Source organism: Tympanuchus pallidicinctus, unplaced genomic scaffold (genome assembly GCF_026119805.1).
Source record: "Tympanuchus pallidicinctus isolate F22 unplaced genomic scaffold, pur_lepc_1.0 scaffold20, whole genome shotgun sequence".
Lineage (NCBI taxonomy): Eukaryota > Metazoa > Chordata > Aves > Galliformes > Phasianidae > Tympanuchus > Tympanuchus pallidicinctus.
The window spans coordinates 8,627,319-8,652,092 of NW_026294722.1; the positions used below are offsets into that span (position 1 = coordinate 8,627,319).

Genomic DNA, 24,774 nt, shown 5'->3' on the forward strand with positions numbered 1-24,774 from the left:
CACCATAGGAAAAAAAAAGGTTTTTATTGTCACCATTATCAACGTTTTCATTAGCTTAACACTGAATTGTAAATCACTCGATCATCACATATCGTCTGAATAAAACCTACAGACAGGAAAAAAGTACAGCAGAACCCTCCTTTGCCCACGGCCGCAGCGCACCGCTGTCGGTGTCCCACGCTTCCACCCAAGGCAGCCCTGCACCTTAAAGCCCCCAGGCAGGAGCAAGGCCAACACTGCCCGTCCTGGTGTTCCCTCCAGCTCTGTGGGATCAGAGCTCGGCGGGCAGCATTAAAAACCTCCAAATGCTTTGGAGAGGCCCCCACTCCTACAGGAAGGTGAGAGGAGACGTAGCAACTGCATGGTGCCCCTGCCCAGCTATTGTTTGTTGTTTTCTGGAGCAACTGATGATGTAAAAAGTTTGGACCCAATGGAAGCAGCTTTCCCTGGGGGCACACGGAGGCAGCAGCCTGCTGCAGGGTGACAGCTGGGAGGACAGCCCTGTCCCCACACAGAGACCAGCTCTGCGGGCTGCCCAGCAGCGTGGGATGGACGCTGCAGTGCAAAGAGGGGCTGCAGGCAGCCTCGGGCCTGTGGGCTGGAGTAAGGCCTCGTGTCAAGAGGGAAGGGAGAATGTACACAGGGAGCAGCAGAAAGAAAAAGCCAGGAGAGAGCTCCTCCTGTCCCTGCTTTCTCCTGGCTGGCTGTACCATATGGCATGGGCTGCAAGTAGCCTACAAAGACCCCCAGCTCCAACCAGACTTGGCATGGAGCTACCCTGCGCTCTGAGCTCAGCGCTGCCACAATACGTGGCTGGGACGCTTGCTCCTGTGTGGGTGGTAGGGCCACAGTCATGCTATGCTGGGACCTTGGGGTCCCACTGCCACCTGAACCAGAGAACAGCCTGCAGCTCCCACTACCATGTGACTGAGGGCACACACCACAGGTCTGCTCCAAATAAGGCTCAAAGCAGCTGTAGGTCCAGGAGACAGAATCACCAAAACAGAGACCAAGGAGCAGCACTGGGTAAGGAACAACAGCCCCAAGGAAAGAATGCTGCAAGATGTAAAGACTGTGTTCAGTGGGATCTGGAGCCCTGTGGGCAGCTATCTGAATCCACGGTGCCCAGACAACTAAAAACCAAGCCCTGGATTAGCATACAACAGGCTCCAGCAGCAGACGTGCCCTGAGTCCTACCTTGGAGTGTTCCTGCCAACATCCCTCCCACATGCCTTGTGTCCACGCATCCTTCCTGCAGGACAAAGCCTTCTCCTTTTTGAGCTGGGGGCCGCACGATTCCCGACGTGCTGCATCAACACAAAGCTGCCCACTGGCCCAGCTCAGCAGGGCACACACGGCACTAGCTGCCATCTCAGCTCCTGGGAAGGCATGAAGGGAAAAGCATTAGGTCTCAGCCTCTGTTTGCTGGTGCTCCATAAAGGGCTGGTGCTGGCTCCTCCTCATGTTTGGTTGCTAAAGTGCAAAGAACCAAATGCTACAAGAAATTCTCCCATTCCTCTCTTCCTCTGGGACAAGAGCAGCTACCAAAGGGAAGGGAGGGCAGAAGGTATCCGCGCTGTGGGGAATGCCTGAGACTCCTGAGGACAGAGCCCGATGTTGCTGCTGTGGGCGAGTGGCTGGGCTGCAGGAAGGTCCTGCCACGGCAGGCGCCCCAGGTGACCTGCAGGCAGGGGCACTTGGCTGCACACACGCACGTGGACACCAATTACAACACGTGTGTTTCCCTGGACTGCTCTGCTGATGGCACTTTGCATTCACATGGCTCTTTATCCTCCAAGCATTTCACAATCAGCTGTGAATTAGTTCTCTCATTACCCATCTGGGCTTCCAGCATCTGAGCGCGTGGCCCGCCGGCTGCACGGCTGGCAGGTGGCAACCTTGAGAACAGTGCAAAGACGGGCCGCAGCCAACTGAGTGGGATGCTGTTCCGAAGCTGTTTGATTTCAGGTACCACAACAGTGATAAAGCTGACTTAAAATCCAGAATCTTGATCCTACCACCACAGAAAAATCTGCTGAGCTCAGCACCACTCAGCTTTCTGAAGACAGCCAGAACAGCCTGCTCCCATTCACACGTCAGTCCCCGTGATCCTCTGTGGAGGTGCAATCTCGCTGCCTTGGGTGGAATTTTCTAACAAAATGGACAAATGCCATCCATGAAATCGACAAAACAACCCACGAAGCCTTTAAATGAGAGCAGTTCAATCTGCTGCTCTGAAATAAACTCCCTTTAGCTTGCCCCTGCTGCCTCGAGGCAAACAGGCAGCTATGGGCAGAACTCACGCAGCCCAGAGTGCAAAGGCTTTTTTGCTTTATCAGGGCTACAGTGGCAGTGGGAACCGTTCTCACTGAGTTACAAATACTAAATAGCCTAAGAAAAACAGGGTGCTTGAAACAGTCATCAAGTTTATATTGAAACTATTTTTAAACTCTGTAGTATGAAGTCACCTACAGCTGTTTCATTCTTCACCTACGAGATTTCATGTTAATGGGCACATATACTCACAGAGAAGTCTACACGATGAATATTTCTTACAAGGCAACAGCCCAATCTTCAGTTTCACAAAGTTAATACAGACCTTTTTCAAAAGTGATGTCGTTAAGATTGAAGACAATTATAAACTGTATCAACAATATGTACTACAGCCTGCAAGTCACAATCTGTGCACACCAAATGGAATATATTATTGCTTGTTAGCCTATTAGACTTTCTTTATAAAAAGATTTTTATACAGAGTACAGGATTATGACAAAACTAGCTAAGTCGTTTTCATCTTGAAAATACAACATCAATTATTTCTTTCAACAAAGGCTCGAATAGAAGCTGAGAGTTAATGAACAATGACAAATATTTACTAATAATTTTATGGTCAGTTTGAACAGAATTTCCTGTAGGACTCTTTTCTGGTGGTTATTTACATACGTCTCTTCTCTTTTGGAAAAGGGGTGATAAAAGATAACGAGGGACACAGAAATCAAAAGAATGAGCAAACTCCATACCGAGGACATTGGACGTTTCTGAAAATGCTAAATTATGCTATCTGTTAAAAAACATACATCATCTTGTCTTTAAAGAAAAATATTTTTCCTGTTTTAAAATATTACTAACAGCATGTAATAAACTAACTTAAAATGAGTCTCATAAAAAAGTTGTCTTGCTGTCTAAACATTACTAAACATGCTTAGGTTGAGATTCTGTTAACTGCCTCAACGTCTTAAAAACAGCCCCTGTACAGGAGCCCTGATATTCTGACTCCAGAAGACCTGCCAATTTAGAACAGTACAGAGATAAAGGATCCAGTAGCTAGAAACATTAAATGCACATCATCATCCAGAGCAAATCATTCTGCAGTGATCTGTGCAGCAACCCGCACCAAGAAGCGGGGATGTGCTTGGCTGACTGTCAGCGGGCCCCTGCTCTGCTGCCCACGTGGATGTGGGCCCACAGTGAGGACCCGTGCGTTGAACTGCAGAATGAGGATCTCGTGTTGTCTTCTATGGCATCCCAGCTGTGCTGGGGCAAAGGGAAAGCAACACCAGGAGACCGGGAGAATTCGCATTGCTGCCTGAAGAAACGTGGCCATGTTCTGCTCAGCCCGAGGGAGCGAGAGCTGCGTGCGGGGCTGCGGTGTGCTGGGCTACGTGGGGAGAGATGGCTCTGCCTCAGCACCACGAGCCCCTTTGTTTCCTGCATAACAGTAACGGAGGTAACAGGGATCAGCCTCCAGTTCTTTCCTGCAAGCAACCTTCCTGTTACTACTAGAATGGAGCATCTCACGCACAAGGAAGGAGTGGGGAACCAGCCCTGTGTGGGGCAGATACTCACCTCTCCTCAGACTCATCTCTCATCAGCACTTGCAGACCACAAACACTATGATGGCTTTTTTTTGCTTTTGTTAAAAGTCTCCTGCTCTTTCCCTCTCTGATTATAACTAACCACTCAGCTCAGACACAGGAAAAAAGCTCCATCAGGACTAAAGGGGACCAAAGTTTAGCTTTCAGCCACTCACCACCCTGGCAAACTTCAGCACACCAGTAATCACAACCAGCACATCACACCACCTTAGACAGAAACTGACAGGTCAAATTCAAAGGGAAATAAGGGGTTAGGTTTTATAAAAAGAAGCCATTCCAAGCCCAAGATTTGCCATGGATGCTACACCGGGAGTCTTAACATCGATGGAAAACTAGACTTCATTTTAACTGCAATATGCCATAGTGCAGGAATCATGGGCATGAATGGAGCAAGAACTGAGAGCGTCAGTACTGCACAGGGACAGCCTGAGCTGACACTCCGTGCCCTGAGGGCACTCCTGAAAGGGCTCCTGTGAGTGCACCTGCTTTACAAAGGAGCACCACCAGGACTGCATCACCCTGCCATGCCTGGCAGCCAGACCTTGCAACCTTCACTCACTGCAGAGAAACAGGACTTGGAAGTGACTCCAAACACAAAGGAGAATCGGGCTACCACCACCCAGGGAACAAAGCAGAAGAAGACAGCCCAAAGCAGACTGTTAGAATGACCTCAAAATCCAGAATTGGGGACGCTAATAAAAACAACACGAGCAAAGTGCCTTTTTTTGGTGAGGGGTTTTTTTTGTGTGTTTTTTTTTTCTAACCCCGAAAACAAACTTTTAGAATGACTACAAATAAATGGAAGACATTCCTCAGCATTGAGGAGTCCTGTTTTAACTATGCCAGTTGTCTATGAGCTTGCTGCACTTTTAGGGATTTAGAGACACGTTGCATTCGCCAGGCATAGCAGAACTGAGCTTTCCAATGGACAGGCATTAAATAATATTTCAGAGGGAATTTTGGGGGGATAAAAGACTGCAACGCTGCATTCATCTTACTGACAGAGGACAAAGATGACCAACCGGCTGTTACCAGGGGATAATGTCAAACAATCTCCAATAGGAAGTGCTCAGCACTACTTAGAACAGAAGCCCTGTTTCTCAGTGACCAGGCTTGGAACGAACCCGGAGCTCCCCACAGTCCTCTTAAAGACATAGTTATTAAAAGATCCGGTGCTACAAACCACTAAATCTACCTAATCTATTCTAGTTCATACACGTATTGTACAATATTGCCTAGTACTCACTACATACCAAGAGGAAAGGATGCTGACTTGAATTACAGTAAATGTGCTTCTTTAAAAAAATGAGCGTCACAACATAGTTTGACCAGCATGCAACAAACTTTCTTCAGCTAATATATAGAAATTGTCTAATACGATTAGAAAAAATAATTAGTGAGAGGCCAGAGACATATCTCATCAAGGAAATTAAGAGATTTATCTGAAATGCTGAGGCTTTTGCCACTAAAAAACCTATTCATTCATTCTATGTCCCTTCTGCGCCTTCCCTCTCCTTTATATCATATCATTTTTACAGACACTATTGTAAGGCCTATTTGTTTGGTACCTATTCTGAAATTTATCTCAAAATGATTTAAAACGCCACAGACAAGCTTGGATCAAAAAGCAACTGCTCTCACCACCCACTCTACAGTCATGCTTTACTCTAACAAAGCTGAGGTCCGCATGCAGAAATAAATGCTCTGAGTGCCTCGGTGAGAGGCTGAGGATCTGCTCACTCCTAAACATGATATGGGACCTTCACTTCTAAATCACAAAGCAAAACATCTCCAAAGCTTATTTGGAAAGTGCAATCACCAAATCCTCATTAAGAATTACAAAAAAAATCTAGCCATTAGCAGGAAATCTTTGGAGATTCTCTGTTATTTTTCATAGTAAGTGTTTTCAAAGAAGAGATTTTAATTGAGTGAAGGATCTAGCTTGCCTTTCTCTAGCACATGACTCTGCTGACAGAGAACGTGCTTCACAGGTTCACCTACGATGTTCCTTTCCAGTTAACGTTGCACTTAAATGAAATAAACATGCTGTGACCACTGTGCCTTCAGCTTCCTCACCCATTACTGCTCCATACTCTGGGGACAGCATCTCTTCTTTCAGCACATTTGACAATGCTTGTGTATTACTGAGAGTGCCTAAAGCAACCTTCTTTCCACGAGGAAGGTTATGTGCTCTCAGCACCTTCCTGTCAGATGACAGACTCAAATTTCTTTCTTCTGCACCCCTACAAATCTCACTCTCCTGCAGCAGAATAAAACAGCCCCGTTTCAGGTCAGTCAATAGCACGACAGGAAGGGCAGCATCTCCAGCAGATATGTACCGGTACAAAGGAGATGAAAGAAGAGCAGGAGACAGAAGAAGTGACTGAAGGACGCAGAGTAACAAGTGAGGGTATAAAGGCATAAAGCATATCTCAAGCTGCAAGTCTGATGCTCAGCTCCCACCTCTAGTGGTCTGGGGGGTTTTTTCTGAGCAAAATTGCAGATAATTAGACTGCTAAACTCAAACTCTGTTCAAACTGCCTGGTCTAAGCAGGCGCTTACTCTCCCACCAAGTATGCTTCATCAGCAGTGTTACACAAGTAATGCAGGAAAGACACTTGCTGGTAATTTGGCACAGTTTGAAAACACAGCGATGGCAGTGCTACAGGGAACGTGATTCAGTGATGTGGAATTGATACTAAAGAATTACAGGTTTCTTTCTTCTTTCTTTTTTCCATAAGATCTTATGAAAAACTCATGCTTCCTCTGAAACTTTCTGCTCTTGCTCTTTCTAGGTCAGATATTGGCCTCTGCATTTTTTAGGTACTTTGAGAAAGAATCTGCCTAAGAAATTTTGAAGATGCACAGTTAAGAAAAATACCTTCCTTACTCCCCCCAGAATTTTCAAATGCTGCAACTTTCCAGAGTTAATGCTGATCTGAAACAAGGGTCCAAGAATGACAGTGAGAAGCGAAACAAGAGGTGTATGTCTAATTTGACAACTAGGACTCATGCCCCACGGCACCTCCTCCGACAGAGAGGGTACAGCACCCTCCCCCTTGTCTTCTGTCTAAGGTCACTGGTTTATCCTCCTCTTCCAGCTCCACAAGAACTGATTGAACATGCATTGCGCTTGAGGTCAGAGTTCCAGCAAACAAAACCTTGACAGCATGTTTAAAAAACAAAAGCAGTTCCCCCTTCCTTACTCACTAAGACCTGTCACAGCAGGGTCCCACTGTGCTCTCCAGGGAAAGCTGCGAGGACTGGCGCAGGAGCGGGCCTGTAGTGGGATCCACCATTGAGGAGGTTGGGAAGAGCTTGTACCAGCCAATTGCTAAAGTTGACAAATCCAGTTCTTCCAGGAGGACCCTTGCGACTCCCATGAAGTGCTTGCGCTCCATGCGGCCGTAGTTTCCCCAGACTATCACCTTAGAAACAAGGGGGGGAGCACAGTTAATCCACAAGCTTGCACGCTTGCTTGGGAAGCAGCAGTCTGACCAATTCTGTATTCCTCCTATGTATCCAGTTTCCCTGGGCTTTACTAGAATCCAAGAAGGGTGTAAATGTTTACACCATGCAGGCATACACAGGGACACGCTGGGCTGCTGCTGAAGTTCTGGATGATCATTTTACCTGCATTTTTAGCTCAGTTTTACTAATCTGAATATTAACAGACTTTCTTTTTTTTCCTATACAAAAGAAGTGAGTGTATGTGTAGATGAAACACTCTTCTTCAATAGGACAACTTCTGTAGGCCAAGCACATGCACAACATACCCATGGAGCTGCAGCTCCAACACCCACAATACAAACCAGTCCTGGCACAACAACTGGCCTCAACACAGCAAAAGTATACAACTTAACTCCTGCACTCAGCCTTGTAATGCACAGCAGATGGCAAGGAGACACGGTTACTCACCTGCAGAAAGGGCAGGAGCTGAGCACTGCCAAGCGGGACTGGTGATGTAAGGGGCACACTTGAAGTGGCATGCAGGGGAAACAACAGACTGCCAAGAAAAGCTTGGAGACGCAGAGGAAGGTGTAATGAAAGAGCTGGCAGTTGAGCAGGGAAAGCTGAATCACACTTACGACACGATGGAGACCGGTGGGTGGAACAACAGATGCAGTGAGGGTCATGGGCTTAGACATGCTGGAGATCTGCACGTGACCAAATGGCCCTATGTGGCTCAAGACAAAGGTGACGCCTGAGTCCATAGCAAGTCCAAGTTCTGAAGAGGAGAGGATGAGTATGATGGGTTATGATGGTGACTGGTGATCTCTGGCTAATCATTCTTTCCCCTAGGCTCTGAATAACCAGAACATTACATTTTTAAGCAAAACGAGGCAGGAGAGACAATGAATATCAATGAAAAGCCAAAAATTATCACTCTAGGTCAGCATGGGATGGAGCAAGATATTGCAGAAAGTTGGTCTGGTGGCACAGCAGCTGAACCAAGCTCCTAATTTTATTCTGTTTGAGTAAGTTGCAGTGAGACACTGCAAGCTGCAATCAGATACTGAAACTGGTCCTGAAGACAAACTGAATGACACAAATGGAGCAGGGCATGGAACAGAAGAACTGCAACGAGGCAGACACAGCTCCAACCCCCTTGTAGCAGGCCTGCCTTCTGCACCAGGAATGCCGCCAAGGCAAAGACACAGCTAGGGGAGCAGGTGAGAGGTTCACAGAGGACCACATACTGACATTTAGCACAGCTGCTTGTTACTCGGTTTCTGCTGTACCACAGCCCATGGGAAGGCAGCACTATTTCTCATTAAGTGGCAAAGCAGCATGGTAGCATTTCTCATTGTTCTATGACCAAGGCCTGTTTGTAAAGGTAAGGTCAAGGCAAAGACTCATGAGAACCCTCAGGCATGGCCGAGTGCTGGAAGATGAAGTGGTGCCCCAGGACAGGCAGTACTGGAACCCATGAGACCTTTTCCAGAGACAGCTGTGCTCTGCCAACTCACCTTGGGCATTCTATGGGAGACCCTACCTGAAAAATGCTGCTCATGTCTCTGAAATGGAGACAAATATTACGTTTCATACTGAGCTTTCCAATCCTGCTGGGGATAAAATCCATAGTTCTTAACACCTTCAAGATCTTTCATGAGCTAATTTTTAGGTACCTCAGCCTTGCTTCCATCTTCTTTGTGGCAGCACGGCACAAAGACCATGCTGTGGTCCACAGAGAAGTCAAGGTGAAGATCCACTCAACAGCACGGCTGCAGGTAAGGAAATCCAGACCAAGCCAGAACCCATATGTCAGTCAGAAAAGTTCACTATAGCTTCAATAGGGAAAACTGCTTCCAACCAAGATAAATGGAGAAGAGTTCACTAAAAAGGATCCTGTAAATCAGTGGCAATTCATATGTGAGTGGAGGTAAGCAAAAGAAACTCACAGATTAATTACATCAGTAATTCCAGTGAATTTTAGCTAGGATTTATGGCACAGAAATGACTTAAGTATGGATTAACAGTAGAATTCACTCTCTGCCCTGGAAACACAGGTACAGAACTGGAAATGAGCATATGGCAGGAGATGTATGGCAGTATAAGAAAAAGGTAGAAACAGGCAGGGTATGTGACTGGGTGAAGGCCAAAGCAGAGTGCTCTGAATAAACACAGAAAAAAACCTCTGTTGCAAGGCTGTTTACTATCTATAGACATTACTCGTTTCCTGACTGGAAACAAAACTAAAACCTTCTCCTGGTAAGCGTCCACATTACCTGCCATGGTATCAAATAATAAAGTTTGAGTATAAAACAATGCTTTTCCTTTTCATTTGTTATGTTCAGATCGAGTGCATCCAGTTCAATGAAAGCATCGGCTTCTCCTCCTCTATGTTACTTATCTAGATTCTTTGCCATACACAGTATGTTCCAGAACAGATGAAACAGGGAGATGGGCAGACCTGAGACTCAGTCTCTTACCTGCAATACTTTGCCCTGGGGGCTCTCAGGAAACAGTAACACCTGATTGTACAAAGGGTCTAATGATTTGCGAGCCACTTTTGTCTTCTTTTTCGCAATGCACACGCCATTCTCTAACAGGTAAGCTTTGATGTAAGCAGCTGGAAAAAAACAAATACAGTTACAAATATGAACAAACCTCAATGCTCAATTTTGAAAAGGCAGAGTGCTGTGTCTCCTATTTCTGAAGAAGGCATTTGCAGCAGTGCACACAATTTACTCAACCACCCTTATTTTCAATATGACAAACAGATTGCTCATTCTCACAGAAGCCAAGCAGAATCAACAGTACCCCTTTCTGCAAGCACTGCAGGAAGCTGGGGCTCAGTGAAGTATTTGAGGAGGTCAAAGCACACTACCTGGCAGTGTTTTGGAGCCGGGTTTTGGTGTGAGTCCTCGAGCCTGAATGATATCCACTTCTAGCTGCCCATTTCGCTCTTGCAAGCCAATTTCCACGTCCCCTAAACCAAAATGTCAAAACAGACAGAACACTTTCAAAGCAATCTATCTGCAGGCTGATAAACTGTTAAAAAAACAACCCCTGCTATGAGCTGTGTCAAATTGCAGGCCCTAAGTGCCTGATCTCCTCCTGTGTTACTCTGGAGTAGCTCTGCAGTGACTCAAACCCACATTTTCAAGAACAGTCTCTAATTCCCTCCCAACAGCCTCCTAGCACAGCTTTGGTGACTCAGTCTCACACTCTTTGGCGGCAAATAACCTCCAATTTCTGCCAGACCGCAATATTAGAGCTGCAGGCTGCTTCAGAAAATGCAGTTGTAGTGTGCCATAAGAACATCTCTACAGAGCTGGGCTCTGTATCTGGGCTAGAAAAATGCATAGGATGTGTTTTCAGATTTTTCACTGCATTTGACTTAGTCTGTGACTGTGATCTGACAGAGCAAAGTATGAAGCCGGCTCTCCCCTGCTGATGCCATATTAGCAGCCATCAGCAAAACCTTGCAGCCAAGCTTACTTGATTTCACACAAAAATGGAGCGGAGGAGTGGTGGAACAGCAGATGCTGGACACATTATTAGGTGGCTCGTAGGGGTGGTCTGTCCAATACTAAATTTAAGCCATCTAAGATCTTGCTGCTCCTTACCCATCGAGGTGGTGGCCAAGGTCTGACGCCCAACAAACTGTGCGGGACCCATGCTGCCCAGGAAGTCACTGAACTGCCCAGCAGATGCCAGATGGACTCCACTGAAATTTAAGCTGCAAAAGAAAGTGGTTTTGGCAAGTGGTTAATTTGTGTTTTAAAGCAACTTGGTGTAACTAAAGAGCCTGATTTAAGACATCTTTTGCATGAATAACATTTACAAAAGCCTTTTCTCTTGCAAAGCTCAGTGATTTCAAAGGCAGTTTAGTTAGGGGGGATGCATTTAAAATCTCTTTCCTTGTATTAAAAAAAACACAAACAGTACTGGATGCAGTCAGCAGTTGTTGAATACGTTTGTCTACAAGGGAAAATCGCTGCCATCTCAGACTCACGTGCAGCTTGTCACCTCTTCCAGGTAGCACTGTTATCTAAGCAGCTTCTTGGTGTAGATCAGAGGAACTCTCTTGGTAGCTATCCTTTCCCAATCTTCATTTTTGGGAATTAATTAACACATCTAGAGCTGTGTTCAGATGTGAGCTCAAGGCTGCTGACATCAATCCCTTGGGAGTGAATTCCCTGTTGAGTTCTCACAGGCAGAACAGTGCACCATCCTCGACAAGAGGACCTCACTCCTGACCACTCAGCACCAGAATCACCCATCACACTCACTGCATGGTTTTCCCGCCTGCTTCCTTGATCATCTTTGAAGCAGTCATGAGGACCCAAATCCTGGTTCAAGGCTAAAAGCACAGCAACCTCAAATGCCAGCAGTACCTCTACTTCAGCAACAGCAGCAAAGCAGAAGCTGTTAGAGGACACAGCCCTCAGCTCTATTCGTCAGGCATAATTCTGAGGCATGACTTCAGGACACAGATGAGGCAATGCAAAAGGGTCAGACCCTGCGGCACGCTGATTTACGCAGCTGTATTGTGGGCTGTTGGAAAACCTGCCTGCCCCACTTGGTGCTAATGGCAAGGAGAAGGCCAGAAGCCCTCATTAAACACCCACACCTGTCCTGCTGGCATCTGCCAAGCCATGACACAGCTGCTATCAGTCTGTGCCGGGGATACCCACACCACCGTGCCGCACTCACACGCTGCATCCCAGGAAGCTGCTGTATGTGGAAGTGATGCAAACTGCAGCCCTGCACTCTGCCAAATGGCCTCAGAGGGGGCAACTGCCCACATGCTGATCCAGCTCACCGCTTCCTGGAATTCATTTCTCAGAAGGGAAAAGAGAGGAGAGCCATGTGTTCCTTCCAACCTACCCCAGCAATGGAATTCAGGCGCAGCCCCGCCTTTGGGGCAGGCTGGGCACTGCAGGCTGCACACAGCCACAAAGATCCATTCATTCCCCCGCTGCGAGCCACTTCCATTTAAAAGACATTCAAAGCATTATTTTAAACCCCATTCATCCAGAAGAGTGGTAATTTCAGGTTGAGATTTCAGTTCTCATTAGCTATGCGCAGATCCAGGCTCAACCCTGCTGGGAATATTTATTTATTCATGTGATGAAGGAGGAAGTCACGCACAGACCTCAGCATCATGCTGCACGTGTGACAGGAGGGACACCGCAGCAGTGGGACACGCTGACAGCTTCACGGGGTGGCTCATGGCCTCGTGCTAACAGCCAGAATTTTCCTAGGCACAGGGCACAGCCCAAAGCTGCTGGGCCTGGTGAGCACTGCACAGACACCCACCCCCAGCACTGCTGCATCTGCACGCACAGGGAAATGCGATGGGGAGCACAGAGCAGCCTGCAGCCAGGAGGCTACAAGCCTATGATTTGCCCATACAGGATGGAGCCCAGTGAGGCTCCACAAGCTGCTGGCCCAGGCATTTTGAACTGTACATAGAGGGTCAAGAAAGGGTGAAAAGTTGTGCTTAGAGAGAACCCGGAATAATTCAGGAAAAAGGAGGTCTGACAGGGAAAGACATAAGACTCAGACAGAGATGAGTGGACTATCAGCCAGAAGGTAAATGTTTTCTTTATCCTCTGCAATTCACGGAAGATAAATGGACAAGCCTTAGGTCTTACTCCTACCCCAGGGAATACATGACCTGAGCAAGCATGTAAATAACAAGCTGGCAAGAGAATGCACTGCACTCAGGAAAACGCTCACTGTCAAGCTCCTAACAGATGCTCATCTCATTAACAAGATGCCTGGGATGAGGAGAATGGAGAACAAGTACAGGACTGAGAGAAGCCCAGATCTGCAGAAGCACAAGGTACAGGTCTCCCTCTGTAAGTTCCCTGACCTCAAGGCAGGGCTGTGGAGTGAAGCCTGGCCAGTGACTGCTGTGGGGACTCAGAGGGAGAAGTACACTCATCGAAACACCATTTTCTATTTGCAGCTCAAGCAAAAGAGCACCAGGATGGGTGAGGATGCTGCTGTGTCCCAGCACGGGGACTAACCTTAGAGGGATGGAAAAGGCCCATTTAAAAACAAAGACCAAGGTAAAGACTCCGGTGTTTCAGCTATCAGCCCCAGTTAATGGCTTTAACAGCACTGCATTAAACTCAATTAGACATCAGACAGTTAATGTTCCCTTATGTTGTTATATCTGGATGGAAAAGGAAGATGCAGGGAATTGGTGGGACTGCCTCGTATGCTGCACTGAGCTTTTGCAGTGCTGCTTTATTAGACATCTGAAGCAGCAGCTTTCAATCAGGTTCCTTGGCTCTAAGCAATTCCAGGACATATATTTAGTTATTGTCAATAACCCTGGAATGGAAACAATTTCTGTTTGGAAAAATCATAAGCCACCTCCAAGAAAGCTATTGCTGCTCCCTGGAGTGGAGAGAGGAAAAACAAGACTGCAGAAACGTAGCATGCATGTGAAGAAAAACCAGCAGGGACCATTAAGCTGCATCAGCTAAATTTAGGATGCTCAAAAGAGCCCGGTGAGTTCTGTCTGTCAATGTCCAGTGAAAAGCTGGGACGGTGGGTGGGGGGACCAGGCCTCATGCAGTCAGAGGTCTGTGCAACACCTTCCCCATTCACTCACCTGCTTTTTTGGAGGGAGGAAAAGAGCTCTAGGCATCTTCAGGACTTCTTTGAGGTGTTTGAGCCCTGGTGCTCCCCCGAGCCCTGCCTGCCGCTACATCTCATGTTCTTCTGTTCCACTGTCCAGAAGTCAGACCATGGGATTCTTCTGGTCCCATCACTAAAAGCACTCCCCCTCCCCACCACCTCACTCTTCCTTCCCCCAAAAAACACTCCACCTGAAGGGGTGGAAAATGCTGCAACCTGATTATCACCAGGATCACTTTATCTTGACATAAAAAGAGCTGCTAAAAACAGCTGCAGGAACAAAAAGGCAGCATTCTGCAGCTGACCTACAGGTAGCAACTGTCATATTCAGCACGGCCCTGGGGACAGGGCTGCTGCTCCAGACCCATCAGCAGCACACCAAGAAGATTAACAGGTGACACCATCAGCCTTTTGTCTAAAGGGCACAAAGCCTCCGCCCAGCGAGCACAGCACAGCCTTTTGAACAGGCAAGAAATTAATTAATTTCCTCCAGCCCTCTGCTTTCACTAATCATGATTCATGGGCTCTGCTTTGTCACAGCTGACTGGGAATTATTTTAATGAAGTTAAAGATAACGGGTTTGGCCGTGGAATTGGTTTTAAGTAAATGTGACTCTGGTTATTGACCTGGAGGTGTGGGCAGGACAGGGCGACCTGCTGGGTGTCAAGGACAAGCAGAGGGCAGTGTGCTGGAGGACTTGCACAAGTCCTTGGCTGCAGGCAAAGGGGCCAAGCAAGGAGTGCAGCACCACAGCAGCACTCAGAATGTGACGGAAGCTGGGGTCTCAAGCCCATCAGTGCTGAGCAGCACAGGCAGAACATGCAATAACATTAATTCTGCTCGCAGCTCGAGGCTGATTTTGCCCAGGCTGCAAAATCTGCTCCAGATGCATGGACGGCCAATTCTAAGAGCACGCCACGAATCGTGCCGCAAACACCGCAGCACCGGCAGACCGAGCCGGGACAGAGCGACAGGAGCTGCTCTGCAGCCGCTCGGACAGCCACGAGAGGGAGCCAGGAGCCAAGGCCGGCACGGGCTGCGCCTCAGCGTGCGAGCCCCGAGCCCAGCGCATCGCTCACCGCCCTGCCCGCCTGAGGAACGTCCCTGCAAGCACCACCGGTTCTGCTGGGAGACACTTATGAGACTGGGGCTGAGGTTGGCCAGATGTCGGTTTTTCCTTTCTGTTCGTTTAGTTGTTAAGCGCAACATCGTAATCCTGATTATTTAGGAAATCCGTGCAGCCGTTTCTGAAGACCGTGCTCCTGTGTTAGGTCAGGGCATGTGAAATCTGTCCTCTTCAGAGTAATGTAAGAGTGGCTGAAAGGCCCTCTGCCAGCTGCTGCTCTTTTAAGGTAGCAGCCATTCCTGGGCTGCCCGTCCCTGGCACACACAAACCATCAGGCAGTCGGATCCTCCACAGCACGCTGCTCTTCTTCACATGTACTCAGATGGAAAATGAGTTACACGAAATTCAGGATCTGAACACCTTCACGGACAACGCTGACCTCAAAAGAAAGAGCAGAAGGAAAATTCAGAGTACCTGTGCTCATTCCTTCCTACTGCAACTGTGGCTCCACTGCAGCTCACCCCACCACTGTTGGTTGCACATCAGCATGCAGAGCACACGGCGTACAGACATGTCTAAGGAAAATGTATCATTAATTTCTCTCTTTGTCCACGTGCAGTTTGTCTGACCTCTTTTCTACATCTATTTTTAAATAGCTTCTGGGATTCTGTATGCCAGGTACTACCACTGTGCTGCTGCAGATGGCTGCAGAATCTGCTTGTCAAAACCATGAAAAACTTGTATGGAATAGGATAGGGAAGCACCTCCACAGGTCAGCAGGTCCTCACCCAGCCCTAAGGCCAGAGCAGTTTATGTACATCCTAATGACAGCCACTCACCCACCCTGCTCTGAAAACCTCTCTCCCTAGACAGCTTGCCCCTTTGCTTTGCTTCACTTTTTCCTTCCCAACCACCTTCCTATCAGTCCTGAACATCATTTCTGAGTTATCAATGTGAAGCACAAGACGGCCTATTTCCTTTCCTTAGCTCTTGATAGAATTATTATATTTTTTTTGGGTAAACTCTCACTTCCAAGCCATCAGGACTGGTCTCACATGCACCAACCTGTGCTGGCTGCATAGCAGCTGCTACAGCTGTGCAAAGAAATGCAGAGCAAGGAACTGACCTCTCAGATGGGTGCAAGGCCCTGCTGCCAGGGAGCTCTGGCGAGAGAATAAGAGTATTCTGAGACAATGCTGTGCCTTCTCCTTTGGACCAAATCCTCATAACTTTCCATCTCACTTGTACACTGACTCCTTGGCACTGCACTGCTCCAGTTCAGCCATGTAGGGACTTGTGAAGCCAGAAGCTCCTTTCAGAAGACAACGCTCTGTCTTGTGCTTTTCACCATTTATTCACACTGTCCACACAACCGCCTATATTTGCTGTCAGCCCAGACCTATAGAAGTTACTTTTAAAGTAGAGCTCCATCCTCTGTGCTGAGTACTGACATGGAGTTTGGTTGGGCCCTGGGCACTGCTGGGCTTCAGAAAGCATAATTCTCCTATGTATTTTCTAAAACAATTTTTCCTCTTTTTAGCACACAAAGTGGTGATCAATAAACACGTTGCCTGAACACAGCCACACAACTGAATATGCAGCTGTGGCTTAACCTGCACGGCTGGATGAACAGATTCACTACATCCAATATCCCCTGCATGAGGATGGCCCTCAGCTGTGTCTTTAAACAACTGGGACAGCAAGACACGCTTCATCCAGAAGAAACTGAGATACAGACTCTTCTGAGAATGATAATATATTCAACAGTTATTTCATCTGAACAGAAAGAAAAAGGCATCAGAATTCCAATTTTAGGAAGCAGGAACGTTCTGTCTAACAATCACAATCATCCACACTGCACATTAAGCTCTCCTAAACTGCATCTATCACACACAAAAGCCACATTGCTGTTTGCCAGACAAGGAAGAAGGCAGAACTGGTTAATTCAGCATCCCCTACCCCTGCCTTTACAACACGTCCAGTACACATCAGGAATTATTAATGCAACGCACACCTGAGTGCCACAAGCCCGGGCACACAGCCCCGTATGCTGTCAAAATTGATGTGAGCGCTGCAGGAGCCTTTGCTTTGGCTGTGAAAGGCTTGTGAGAGCACCTCTCCCCGCAGCACCTGACGTGGAGCTCGCAGCACCAACCACACAGCTCTGCTCAGCCTCACAGCTCCGTCTCTGCCTCCCAACAAGCTCTGCTCTCTCCCAGCCACTCCACTCGCTGTAACATTTTTAGCACTGTGACGTACTGTCTTATGTGCAGTAACACGCTGTACTCCGTTTGTGTGCGCTTCCGTCTGCTGCATGAATTCTGCCACTTAAACTGTGCTAGAAAAATGAGGCAGGGAACAGTGTACCAAGGCCTCCCCCACTCCTTCCCCACCTTGCCAGGCAAGCTCCAGTTCCACAGCTTGTCTCAGCCGTGCTCAAAAAAAGACACCCACTGCCGCCTGTCCTCTGGTCACTGCAGGTGGGATTCCATGCATTCAGCCCTGTGACAATAGGGGCACAGCCACTCTGAGCCATGCTGGTCAAGCTGAACAGCACAAGGGTCTGCTGCTGTTGAACAGGCTCACTCACTTATTGGGATGCTACAGAAACAACTCTCCTTGCCTTCACTGATTTCCAGCTTAAGACCTCGGAGTCTCGGTATTCTACAGCCTGAAACATATTAACAATACATTTCTTTTAAAAGACTCAGATAAAAGAAGAGCCCTAAAGGTAATTTGTCATAAAAGAGACTAGAAGTCCCTTGGCTATGAACACCAAGAAAGAGGATGTCAGTGAATAGCTACAGCATGAATAATTCAGATGGTGCTTTTAGGGATCAAGCATTCCTCTGCTTTTGGAGTAACAATGGTACCAGTGCTGATCTCTGGGTGAAGGACAGCAAATCTGAAGGGGATAGGTAAGGCACAAGGCACATCAGTGCCGTCTCCAGCTTCCTTCTGGTTCCTGCTTCATAGTAAAGCAGACAAAGGCAGGCAGCTCAGAAACTAGTTGTCATTGGGACTGCTCCCTCATAGGCACTCATGGGAAAACCAGAACAAGCTGTGGCTTACAGGCACAGCAAGAGCCAGAACACAAGCGAGAGGCACAGGATGCCCACACCCAGCACAGGCTGCCTTGAGCCCAACACCACAGCGGCTGCAGGAGAAGCAGGTAAGGTAATCTTGTGATGGGAAAAAGGGCAATGATGCGGCTATCAAGAAGCTTCCTTGCTGGACAGGAAAGCTCATCTCAACAATTACAAGAACAGACCTCAACGTTTTTGCTCTCTTCACCTGCTGGGCCTTTCTAAGGTAAATGTCACCTCAGCTCTCTGTAAGTTAATCATCTCTGCAGCAGCCAGCAAGAACAGAAAAACCTGACAAGTAGCATGTATTAGGGACCACAGCAGCTAGCAGCCTTTTGTTCCAGGCCCATTTTTGTCTTTCTGCTGCATTTTCAGAAAGAAAAGTGGTTGGCAGGAATAAGTTATACACAAGTCCAGAATCTGAATGTCTTGTGCAGCTTGTTGCTTTCTGGATGTCTTGTGCAGCTGCAACAAAACTCAGCCAAAACAAGATGTAGGTTGTGCAAGAGCTAGGAGAGAGCTGCTGAATCCCAAAGGTATGTTTGAGAGTTACTCTCCTCTGCTGAATTCTTTTCCTGTGGTGATATCGGTGCTGCCATGGGACTGCCTGGTAGGCACATGTTACATGGGGAGCTGCCCTCTCATGCAATTTGCTAAATATGTACTTTGAAAACACTGCTGCAGAAATCTGTACCCAGTACAAGGGATGGTTTGGATGAATTGTGAATGGAGATACCTATGTGAGATCTGTGGAGGATGAAGAAAGTAAGACTCCGAGCTGAAAGATCACGCCACAATAAGATGCAAGTCCTAGAAAGTGTAAGAAAGCCATCCAAGAAACAGTCTGTTGGAAAGAACAACTCAGAAGCCACAGTAAGGACGAGACAGATGGTGTTCCTGGTCCCTGCAGCACGCAACCCAGGCTGGCAGAGCACACCAATACATGAGGCTTGGCGCCTGCACATTGAGCCAGGGGGAGAAATCTAGAAGCCTTAATGACTGAAAATTGGTTTCTCTGAAATAAATATCACTTTCCCCTTCTATAAGGTCTCAGACTGAGTTTTATTATATTAATTTCCTATACTAGTGCACAACTACTGTGCAGGATAAAAGCTGAGTAATGTACTTGGGGAAATTTTTTTCTTAACTGCAAAAAAAACCAATCAATGGAGCAGTGCACTGACATCATCAGCTCTCTCTTGAGTGCTGTATGAGCTCACATTCCAGCTCCATCCTGCAGATCAGCTAACCTTCCACATACTTCAGCCTTCGGATCACACCCTGAGATGAGCATTTTCCTGAAGGAGGGCCTACCATACCTGAGAAGTATATCCCTATACAAGGTCTTTCCATACAATGATCCAGATTTCACGCATTATGAAATTATGACAACCACACTGCAAGCAGTGCTGCTCAAAATCATGCAGTATATGAAGTTCTTTGACTGCGATTCTCTGCTCTGCAACAGAGCAGCTGGAGCTAGCTGCAGCCAGTCCAAGTGAACATGACAGAACTCAGTCTTGTCTTGGTTGACAGAGAGCAGGTAGCAAAGTTTTACTGAAATGTTCATCACTTCAGTGGATCACCTTCGGGAGTTGTCATTTAGTCCTTAAAATGAAGAGGATCAGGAAAACAATGAACTCTGGAAAAAAGCTCTTCCAGAAAACAGTGTTTTGAATCCATCTTCTTCCCTCTGTGTGCATACCAAAGAGGTAAACGGGTAGGAAGAACCAGGGTAACCTCGTGCTGCTGAAGATCAGGTTTCTAACAGTCACCAGCAAAAGCTCCCTGGCCTAGGACTATCTGCATGAGTCAAAAACCAGCAGTGAAAAAAAATAAACTTGCCACTGCTAACAGTCATATGAATCTTCATTGCACTTCCCTGGGAAGGCATCTACAGCAAACAGGAGAAGCCAAGAGAAGTCTGATTCAGCAGGATACATTTTTGCCCCTTGAAGCTATTCCCCAAACACTTCCTTTCGTTGCCACAGGAAAAAAAAAAAAGCAAAGAAAATCCCCTCCCACCACGTTCCAAGAGAATAGGGTGCTCTCAGCTCTTTGTACTCACAGCCCTTTGTTATCAGCGTGGCTCAGACTGATAGCCACAGTTCCCATGGGCTCTCCAAGATCAATTATCCCACCTGAACAAAGCATCCAGGAATCCCTTATCACGCACTTCAGAGAAGCGAGAGCAGGAAGCAGCCCACCCCAGCACAGGGGCTGGTGAGGATGCTCCAGCAGAATTTGAGGCTTGAATACCGAATGTCAGACGTGTTCTAATAAAGACATTTGGATTGCAATGCAGGATTTCTCTGCCACACTGATAGCTACGTGCTGCTTGCCTTCAGGGTGTTTGTATGGGTGCAGCACTGTCTTGGCAGAAACATCTTCTCTCCAGGAACGACCAGCCAAAAAAGCCAGCAAATGCAAGGACAGGATACAGCAAAGAATACCCTTCCCTGAAGGACAAGCAATGTAAATATAAAGGGAAAAATATTTCACTCTGCACGAAAGCAGATTCTTGCCTCACAGTGCCAAGGGACCGAACTTAATCACTAATCCTCTGAATCTCAGAGCAGAAGCAGAACTCCAAGCCACAGGACTGTGGTGGTGTAGATGGAATATATCCCCCGAGACAACAGCTCACTGAAGAGATAAAGTACATCATGGCTTCAGAGCGACAAGATTGCTATCGCAGCCTGTGCCTCATTACTATTTCCAACCTTCAGCACAGACCTGTGATGCCTTTCCAGGATTAGCCTACTTCCAAAGCTAAAGAAAGTATCTCTTAATTTACAGCCTGTTACTTATTTAACACCAGAACTGCATTAATTATTTGAGGGAGCCTTTGGACTATCCTGGTATTCCAGCAGTACAGTACATGGAATATCACACAGGACTGAAGAGCGTGTACAGAGTGAAGCCATGTATGGCACCAGACTTAACCAGAACACATTTTAGGTGTATAAACATTTTGGTCTCATAACCAGAAACATGGAACCATACGATATATATTGCCTACCCTTTTTTAATACTGGTTTGTTTTATGGTATTTTTTTCCCCACTTCCAAGATTCCCATGAATGGCCATCATAATCAAATGATGGTAATTTCCATATATGGCTTCAAATAATGGAAATACAGAAAATGGAAGTAAAGACAAAGCAGTTCCTGAAGTTCTGGACCCTGATGCTTTGCATTCAGTTACAAATGCAACAAAGTGAGTCATAACTTCTTGTGGTTAAAACCTGGTTCTAAAACACACTTTTTAGGACACTACTCAAATCCAAAAGAAAAGTTCTTTAACAAGAACTTGTAAATACGGTTCTTAAACTTTAATATCAGAGTCACTGTTTTGTCACTTGCATCATTTTCATCACCTCAGCACAATTTTGCTTCCCAAACCAAAAATATATTCTGCAATAGGGGAGACAGAGAGCTACCAAGCAATGTTGAAGACTACTGGCTTATAATCTATTTACCAGTAATGAGCCTCAGCTATTCACCCTGAATTATTCTTCTAAAGGCAGAGCTGTTAAAAGTAATGGGTATCAGCTTCAGCTCAGAATAATGAGAACACTTTAAAAAGTATATAAACAGCTGTAGTATGTGCCAGCTATGCAGGAAGAGGGAGCAATGTGCTCTGCTCTCATTGGATGGGCAGTGCAACTGCAGCATAAACAAGTCAGACACACACATCTAAAAAAACCTAACAGGTACAAGAGCAGAGCAATCACCCAGCCCACTTTCAGTGACTCACTTTCCCTCCGATCCATAGCTGTTCATGCTGTCCTCAATGGACTCGTGGCTGGCCTGGCGCACGGTCCGGCTGGGCATTTCCACAGCCAGCCCTGTTTCTGTGCTCCTTTGGATGGCTCCTTTGAGTCTCCGACCATCCCCATCTGGAAACAAAAGAAGAGAAGGGGCAGTTAGCCATTGTGCTCAGAGCCCTTTGCTGTAACAGCGAAGGAGAAGCAGAGGAGGCCTTGCAGAAGATCAGCCTGGCAGCACTTTGCTCTCACGCTGTGCTCTGTTACTCAGCCTCGTCAACTGCTCCCAGCCACCTCTGGAACAAAGCCTGACATCCAGCAAGCCCAGCAGATACTCAAAATATACATAACACCCTACCTACCTCAAGTATTTGTACCAATCAATTATGCATTGAGTCCAGGTGCACACAGGCACGCAAGGTGGCTCTATGCACAGATCTACTCAACTCATGAGGACAAGCAATAACACCCACAGGCAGACCGAGGTGTGCTGTGTGACCAAGCTCCAAACACCTCCTAAACCCCACAGCAACTACCTGTGAGGAGCAGCAGAGAGCCACTGCTCCATGTCAGCAGGAAAGGAGAAGGCCAGGCAGCAGCAAGGGTACTGAAGGCAGGAGCCATCCCAGATGGACAACAGGGGAATAGAGGGGCGCAGCCAAAACACTCCCCAGTGTCAGCACTTGGGATGGCATCAGCAGGGAAACCCCCGAGAGCACCATTCCCACTGCACATTGCCTGGGTCAGAGCACAGGGAATTAAGGAGCTTCTCTTCCCTCCTGGGTGCAGCCTTCAGAGGCTCAGCCCTCTGAAATTAAAAGCTGCTATTTTCATCCTCCTTCTCTAGCAGTCTGTTTCACAGAACAAACCACGTTATATAATGAACATGTAATGAATATCATTACTATTAATTGCTTTTGCTGGCACTAGAAAGCTCCAACCCTCATCCCACACACAGGACTCATCCTGCACCACATCAGCTCCAAGTCTTCCGAACAAAGCAGAATATCCAAGTCCATTCAAAAGTGTCCATCTGCTAACCAGGATTCACGCAACAAACCTCCAACCCACCCACAGTTTCTCTTATCTTACTTCTTGCTATCAGGCTGACAGCACTGAGGAGGGAATGCAACACTGCTAAGTCACAGTGCTCTCAGAAACCCACCAGCTTCCCGGCACCCCTTGCTAAAGAAATGATGAAGCTACTCAGACCGAAGAACTCAAGATCCCCAAATATTTAAAAGAATAAGTCATTCCTTGCTACTTTAGAGAGACACAAGGATATCTGTAAGAACTTCTCTAAAAGATGCAGAACACTTGCTTGTGCAGCAAGCTGCTTAACCTAATAGCATCTTTCTTTGGGTCTCAGCCTAACAGGCATTTTCATAAAAATAAGTAAGATATCAAAATACTTCTAATCCTACTTCTCCAATTTTACCTGCAATGAAATGCAAAGAGATTTTTTTTCTTTTTACATAAACTCAGCCATAAAGTCCCTTTTCTTCCAGTACCCCGAGGTTTCCAGCTGGGTGAGCACATTGGCCCCAGGGCTCTGTACCAGCTGCCATCCCCACATATGGTGCTGCATGGGTATGCATGTCCCTGTGGGCTGACAGAACAGAATATATATGTTTTCTGTTAACATTAACTACAGTTTGTATTGTTTGTCTGCCTACAGCAATGCATGAAGCGTATTGTATAAATCAGGAAGTCACACAAACGTAAAAATATTTTTTAAAGAGCTTTCAAACTCCAAACCTTCAGGCAAGAACATTAATACAGGCATCAGCAAAAGCAAAGCCTAAGCAGCCTCGCATACCTCCCCAGCTGCTGCAGAAATGCTCCCTTTGATGCTTCTTCTACAAGCCTGTACAGTTTGCTTTGGTCCCCCAGTGGGGTTTCTGGGGTCCCTTCAGAGAGCACCGCACAGCCTGACCTGACGCTCCCTGTCATCCCTCACACTGACCTCCTCAAACAGCCTTTCTGTCACCCATGTCTGTCACTTCCCAGCCCACCCCTACACAGGTGCTCTCTGCACACATCTTTCTGCACCTGCTAGGTTAGCAGATGTGAGAGCTTTGCTAGGCAAGCAGATCCAAAACAACTGATACATATGTTGAAGTTAAACAATGGAAAAACATTCACTTGCCCAGCTATAGAACACTGCTTAAAAAAAAATCTGCTTAAAAAAGATCTCTAGATTATTTCTCCAAACTAATCAGGCACAATGCTTAGAAGACCATGCATCCACATCTGACACCAAGACAGTGGCCTGGGACAGAGCATGGCATGATGGCAAGTCAAGGTATGCTTGCTGCCTTTCATCACCCGTGCTGACTCAAAGCTGGGGGCTGGGGCACTGCCATCAGCCACCCTGCTCAGCATAGGGCAGGGGAATAAGAGGAGGGAAAAAGGTAATTCTGAGCTGCTCTCACTTGCCCTTTGTGTCTCCCTACAGGTGGGCACTTATCAGTATTCCCAATCACATTCACAGCTATGCCACATAGATATTTAAAAAAATAAAAAAATAAAATAATGATAATGGAGAAACTCTGGAAAAGAAGCCAGGAATGAGTCAATGCAAAGGATGAGCTGCTATCACAGAGACAAGAGCCTTCCACCATCCATCAACTGCTGCAGCTAACTAACTACCTCCAGTCACTCTGCACAAAGTTTCCCCAGCCTTGTTCTCCTTCAGTCTTCTTGGCAGCAACGTCTCTCAAACAGAAGGGGCTGAACTTTTTGGCTGATGTGCCAAAAAACGAAGCTCCAAACCACCTCAGCCAAACCAATACTGAAACAGGCTAAGGGTGTGCAATGAGCACCAGAAATAGGGCACAGGCTCCTAACCTGCTTAAATCCTTCAGTCAAACT

The 24,774-nt window shown here is 46.9% G+C and overlaps 1 protein-coding gene across 2 annotated transcripts in view; it reads right to left on the reverse strand.

The window, feature by feature from the left end:
• Nucleotides 1-2,546: 2,546 nt before the first annotated feature.
• Nucleotides 2,547-24,774, reverse strand: part of RIMS4 (regulating synaptic membrane exocytosis 4) — a 49,850-nt gene continuing 27,622 nt past the window's right edge. For both annotated transcript variants that reach the window (XM_052683921.1, XM_052683920.1), the window contains 5 exons: nt 21,891-22,032; nt 10,949-11,061; nt 10,207-10,308; nt 9,809-9,948; nt 2,547-7,303 (listed from right to left, as the gene is read on the reverse strand). In XM_052683921.1, coding sequence (XP_052539881.1) covers nt 7,085-7,303; nt 9,809-9,948; nt 10,207-10,308; nt 10,949-11,061; nt 21,891-21,967 — 651 coding nt within the window. In that variant the 5' untranslated portion in view covers nt 21,968-22,032 and the 3' untranslated portion in view covers nt 2,547-7,084. The remainder of the gene's footprint in view (nt 7,304-9,808; nt 9,949-10,206; nt 10,309-10,948; nt 11,062-21,890; nt 22,033-24,774) is intronic.